The sequence below is a fragment of the Cornus florida genome, unplaced genomic scaffold (genome assembly GCF_030987335.1).
Source record: "Cornus florida cultivar Cherokee Brave unplaced genomic scaffold, ASM3098733v1 CherokeeBrave_3.0.0_Hap2_Chr04, whole genome shotgun sequence".
Classification (NCBI taxonomy): Eukaryota; Viridiplantae; Streptophyta; class Magnoliopsida; order Cornales; family Cornaceae; genus Cornus; species Cornus florida.
The window spans coordinates 81,355,681-81,361,776 of record NW_026775574.1 but is presented as its reverse complement, the minus strand read 5'-3'; the positions used below and the strand labels follow the sequence as shown (position 1 = coordinate 81,361,776).

At 36.2% G+C, this 6,096-nt stretch overlaps 1 protein-coding gene and 1 long non-coding RNA gene across 2 annotated transcripts; both read left to right on the top strand.

Moving 5' to 3' along the window:
- The first annotated feature begins 276 nt into the window (after window positions 1-276).
- Window positions 277-1,992, top strand: LOC132303657 (uncharacterized). The gene is made up of 2 exons (XR_009481307.1): window positions 277-678; window positions 1,578-1,992. It is a non-coding gene; the product is annotated as an uncharacterized LOC132303657 (long non-coding RNA).
- Window positions 1,993-2,002: 10 nt separating this feature from the next.
- LOC132305211 (putative G-type lectin S-receptor-like serine/threonine-protein kinase At1g61610) lies at window positions 2,003-5,514 on the top strand. Its single transcript, XM_059802884.1, has 9 exons — window positions 2,003-2,029; window positions 2,072-2,978; window positions 3,043-3,180; window positions 3,257-3,331; window positions 3,803-4,014; window positions 4,231-4,441; window positions 4,531-4,768; window positions 4,880-5,027; window positions 5,142-5,514. Exons 1-9 carry the CDS (start codon window positions 2,003-2,005, stop codon window positions 5,448-5,450), a joined length of 2,265 nt encoding a protein of 754 aa, XP_059658867.1. The 3' UTR covers window positions 5,451-5,514.
- Window positions 5,515-6,096: the final 582 nt, after the last annotated feature.

The following is a 6,096-nucleotide window of genomic DNA, read 5'->3' as shown; positions in this document are numbered from 1 at the left end:
AATTTTTTAATTTTTATTTTGGGTTTTGGGTTAGGTTCAAGTTAAGCCCGAGCCCAACCTGAATATGTCTGGGTTTTGACAAAACCCAACCTGAACATAAGCCCAAATTTTAAAATTTCGGGTTGGGCTTGGGTTGGGTTAGGTTGGCCCACCTAAGTTGCAACCCTAACGGGGGACAGTGGCACCATAACAAGACCATGGTTCTTCCTATGTGTTATGCTTCTGTTCAGCTGTTACACAAGTCCTGTTTCTTTATTGGAGGAGCTACTTTTTCAACGGGCCAGTCTCTCTCTTTCTCATAATGGCAGACCCTGGTTGTAATGTTTATATTTTTATATATTTCTATATATGTCTATTAAGATAATGGGTAGGATTGTGAGTGGTGGAACCCACCCCCAATTGTTTTCAATTTCGTGGCCAAAGGGGGCATACAACCTCTCATTCTCTCTCTATCTCCCGACATGCTCTCCTCCTCCCTTCAGTGTTTTTTTTTTTTTTTTTTTTTTCTACTACAAAAACTTCAATTTCTTCTTATTTTTTGGTATTTTTGAATGCCGTTTACGACAAACTGAAGCTCACGGCGAGGTCTACAAGTTGATAGGAGCAATTCCATGGTTGGTGCACTATAGGAAATTCGAAATCTAGGGCATAAATTTGGAAATTTTCATAATTTTGGAGGTAGGGATTCCTAATTCACTTTTTCTTGCTCCTTTATGAATCATCTTACTTGATTTGTTGTTGAGCATGTTAAATTATGTTAGTTTTCCCTTGAAATGATTATATTGTTGTAATGAGATATGTGTTTTAATTGGTGTTATATGAAATATATGCTTATATGAATTTAATTCCTTGTCTTACTTGCTTACCATGCTAGAATTTTGTTTAAGGAAGTATGTTATTTCTTTGGAACTTCTTGGGAAGCATGCTAAGTAGTTAAATCTTAAAATTGGTTTGTGATAATAAATGTTGCTATGACATAAAAGGCATGAAGCATCTATGCACTTCATTGGAAAATAGATGGGAACATGAATTTGAAAAAAAATTAATTAAATAAATAAATAATATATATATATATATATATATATATATATATATATATTTGAGAAAGAATTTTGAAAAGGATTTTGTGAAAAATCCGGCCACCTAGGAGTTGCCTAGGGACCGTGGCGTTAGTGAGACCTAGAGGGAACTGGGGATATCGCTCTAGTGTGGTTGAGTTACCTGGGCCCCAAATGACGCCATGGAGTTGCCATGGGTCAGGAACAGTGGCCAATCCTCCTCTCGTGCCGCCATGGAGTTGCTATAGGACGGGTTCACTAACGGTTTGAAAATGATAATGGAAATGGTTTTAGAAAATGGGGAGTGACATTACATGGTATGACATCTCATTGCATGGCATATTTATTTGTGGTATTGGATTAATGATGTGTTATCGTAATTATATTTTTACTCCCGGTATGATATGGTCCCAATTTCCTTATTCCTATTCATTGTGTGGATTCACGGGGTCTCAAGAGATGTGCCTTAGGCACCTCCTACTGAACTTATGCTCACCCCTTCATTTTAACATTTTCCAGGAAATGGGAATGAAGTGGCGGATGACGTTTCACCACAAGCCTAATTTGGATTAGAAGACCATTTTGCTATCTAAATCCTATATGTTTTTGTAAAACCTTAGTTTGTTATATTCGGTATAGAGATTGTGGACTCTTGTTATTGTTATTATATTTATGGGTTGTAACTTTAGTATAAGTTGTCTAAACGCTGTAAAACATGAATTTTAAATCTTAACTATATATTTTTGGGACTGCAATTACGATAATTTGATTAAATGGTATGTGAATGTTCCACCATGAGATGAACTATGTTGATATATAATGAATGAATAAAAGAGATGCTGGAATGTATTATATGTTTTTTTTGTATCATGTGTTGGGATAGCTTGGATAAGTCTTGAACGGTCAGGAAGGGCTATTGCATTTTTTTTTTTTTTTTTGAGCAGATGGTTGTAGGCTCCTTTTTAATAGAGGTCATACTGAATTTTTAATTTTTTTTTTTAATTGATATTTAGTTTTGGGTCGTTACACTGGTGTCTCAAGGTAGCATTTTTGAACTTGGTTTCTTTACACCAGGTACTTCAAATAACATCTATCTTGGCATATGGTATAAAAATATTGCTAGTCAGACCATAGTTTGGGTAGCTAACAGAGAACAAAAATTGTCTGAATTGAATTCTTTAAGACTTGAAATTTCTGAAGATAATGGAAATTTTGTGTCACCAACGCCAAAAAACATTGTAGCAGTGCTTCAAGATAACGGAAATTTTGTAGTTAGAGATGTTACAAATCCATCTACAATATATTGGCAGAGTTTTGGTCACCTAACAGATACATGGCTGCCCGGTGCAAAGCTTGGCATCAATAAACCGACTGGCAGAACTCAGGTCCTAACGTCGTGGAAAAATTTTGAAGATCCTACTCCTGGTAGGTTTTCATTGGGGATTGATCCAGTTGAAAGAAATCAATATTTTATAGAGTGGAACAACTTGAAGAGGTATTGGAGCAGTGGAGTTTGGAATGGAGATATTTTCAATTACAGTTTTATATCAAATGAAAACGAAAGTTATCTTACGTACATTTCTTCTAATAGTTCTATAGCAAGATTTGTCTTGGGTGAGGATGGGCGATTCCGGCAGCTAACATGGTTGGCTGGCAGCTCAGATTGGAATTTAAGATGGGCTGAACCTGGGCTACTATCTCAGGTTTATGCTTTTTGCGGGTCATTTGGCATCTTCCGGGGGAATCTCTCGATCCCCTTCTGTGAATGTTTGCCAAATTTTGAGCCAGTTTCAATTGAAGACACAAAGCTAAATGATTGGTCAGGTGGTGGTGTGAGAAACGCTTCATTGCAGTGCCAAAACAGCACTGATAAGATTTTAAAAAATTCCGAACATAACAACAATACCAGAAAATTCAAAAGTACTTCCTGATAGGAGCCTTGAATGGTGTAGCTCAGCTTGCATGCAAAATTGTTCTTGCACAGCTTATGCTTATGTTAGTAATGGCTGTTTATTATGGGAAGGGGAATTACTCAATCTACAACAACTCTCATATGAAAGCAACACTAAACAAGATCTGTATCTGAAACAAGCTGCTCCTGATCAGCTTCCAAAAGCTGGAGGTATGTGGCTGCAAATTACATAATGTTATATTCTTAATTAATTGTGATTAACCATAATTCTAATATACCATTTCAGGTGACAGGAAGAACATGAGGGTGATCATAACAGTGCCGGTTTCTTTAGCCGCAGTGGCGGAGGGAACTTTGCTCTGTTTTTTTTTAGATACTAAATTAGATACTAATTCTATATTTTCCTTTAAAAATAGTGACTTTGCTCTGTTTTCTATTTCCTTTTTTTATTTTTTTTTGTCTTGTTTGTCTTTTGATGTGAAAATTCTATTTTTGTCGTTGATTTTTTTTTCTCCTATCAAATACACTATGCCCCCCTGGAATGAAATCCTGGCTCCGCCCCTGACTAGCCGTACTTATTATTTCTGTTGCCTTCATATACTGTTTAATCAGGAGAAAGCTCAGACAAATGGGTATAAGCTGTAGCCACAAAACTTTCAGCCCATGTTCAAAGAAATCATTCATTTTGTATTTAAATCAGTTAGGAAATGAAACAAAACCTCTTTCACGGGCAACATTTTGTATTTAAATCAATCATTTTTCTGGAACTTATTATCTTTCTTGAAAGTGTGATTTCCAAATAATTGACAATGGCTTCTTGTTCTGTGATAAACAGGGGATGAAGATTCGAGTGAGGACTTGTTATTATTTGATTTTAGTGCTAGTGCTGATGCAGCTGCTGAGACAAACACTGGAAATAATCTAGGGAGAAGTGGGAAGGATGTTGAGTTGCCATTGTCTAGCTTTGCGAGTGTCTCTGCTGCAACCGGTTACTTCTCCGCGGCAAACAAGCTCGGAGAGGGAGGGTTTGGACCTGTTTACAAGGTAAGGTTAAAGATATAAACTGAAGTGCTTTACCTTAGAACCAATGAGAATTTTCGAACTCCAAATTTAATGTTGAAAACTATTCATTAACAACTTGAATTTCGACTTTAATCCTCTTAAGTGAAATGAATTGGCCTCTCTAGAATCTTGCTGACAAGATGGCTTCCTCATCAGCAGATACACATATTTCTTCATTGTTTTTTCCCCCTTAAACAGGGTAATTTACTCAAGGGGCAAGAACTAGCAGTCAAAAGACTTTCTGGAAGATCTGGACAAGGGCTCCAGGAGTTCAAAAATGAGACAGTACTGATAGCCAAACTCCAGCATCGAAATCTTGTTAAACTCTTGGGTTGCTGCATTGAACGGGATGAAAACATTTTAATCTACGAATATATGCCCAATAAAAGTTTGGATTTCTTCTTGTTTGGTTAGTGTTTTTCAATATTTAATTTGTATTTGAACTTGGATATATCATATGTGTTGAATATATGTTTATTAATGTGTAACTCAAGGCAGATCCAAACAAACAAGGGCTGTTGGATTGGAGGACACGTACCCGCATCATTGAAGGAATTGTTCAGGGACTTCTTTACCTACATGAATATTCAAGGCTTCGTATAATTCATAGGGATCTAAAGGCTAATAACATTCTTCTGGATTGCGAAATGAACCCGAAAATATCAGATTTTGGCATGGCAAGAATTTTTGGTGGTAATAAATCACAAGCAAACACAAACCGTATTGTTGGAACTTAGTAAGTAAAAGAAAATTTCTTTACTAACACATACACAACTTATATATGATACATTAAAGAAATATCTAATGCGATTTACTGAAATTGGTTTTGTTGGATATTAAAAATCAGTGGATATATGTCCCCTGAATATGCAATGGAATGTATTTTCTCCATCAAATCTAACGTATTTAGCTTTGGAGTATTACTGCTTGAGATCGTGAGTGGCAAAAAGAACACTGGTTTTTATCACAGTGACTCTCTTTACCTCCTTGGATATGTAAGCAGCTAACATACCTTTTCTTTTTCTTTAAACTTCTTTTATTTAGCAAAATTGATGATTTAAGATTAAACTGTACATGGTGATTATAAATTATATAATTGAATGTTTCAGGCATGGGAGTTGTGGAGTGCTGATAGAGTGGTGGAGTTGATGGACCCAAAATTGGGTAATCCTCCTCCTGCTACTACATTGTTGAGATATATTAACATAGGGCTTCTCTGTGTCCAAGGAAATGCAAATGATAGACCTACCATGTCTGACGTTGTCTCAATGCTTACCAATGAATATGCACCTCTACCAATACCTAAGGAACCTGCATTTTTTACTGGCCGGGGTGTGATGAACACAAATCCGTCACTTGGTAATGCTAGAAACTGTTCAGTGAATACTGCAACAGTTTCAGTGATTGACGGCAGATAACAATTTCATATTCCAAGACATTTTGTTTCAAATAGAAATCTTAATCTGTTTGATTGTTCTCTTAGATTTGATATACTTTATCTCTATGCTTCTTTTTTTTTAATATTTTTTTTGGGTATTATATTGATTCTTTCAACTAGCTATAGTAGCTTTTAGAAGCTATCTCTAGGATTTGCTTGCTTTGAAAGACCTGAAACTGGAAAGTTTACTACTGATATGTTGGTCATAGCCTCAGGCGCATCTGAATGTCTAATTGATGCCTCCTAAACACTACACCCAACCCCCTCCAATTTTTCTTCCTATATTATCGAACTGTCTCACGATGTTTTGAACCCAGCTCAAGTACCGCTTTAAAGGACAAACAGTCCAACTCCAGGAATCCCTTCATAAACTTGTAAACTCTCCTAAGCCACAGGTGTTGGGTATGATTCAACTCAACTAGTCTGTTCCATCTTGGCAATGGATTAATTCCATGAAAATCAAGTACTCGAGAAATCCCCAATATCAACTGGGTCTCTAGAGGCAGGCCCAGTCTATGAAAATGGCAGCATAACAAAATGAGATCATCAGATAAACGAGAGAAAAACTTAATTGCTCATGTTATAGTGCTGACATAGTGTCACACATTAATTATACATTAATATAC

Coding starts and splice junctions, on each gene's coding strand:
- LOC132305211 (XM_059802884.1), top strand. CDS start 2,003: ATGGTTGTAGGCTCCTTTTTAATAGAG. Junction 4,015..4,230: donor GGTTTGGACCTGTTTACAAG/GTAAGGTTAAAG, acceptor CCCCTTAAACAG/GGTAATTTACTCAAGGGGCA. Junction 4,769..4,879: donor AACCGTATTGTTGGAACTTA/GTAAGTAAAAGA, acceptor ATTAAAAATCAG/TGGATATATGTCCCCTGAAT.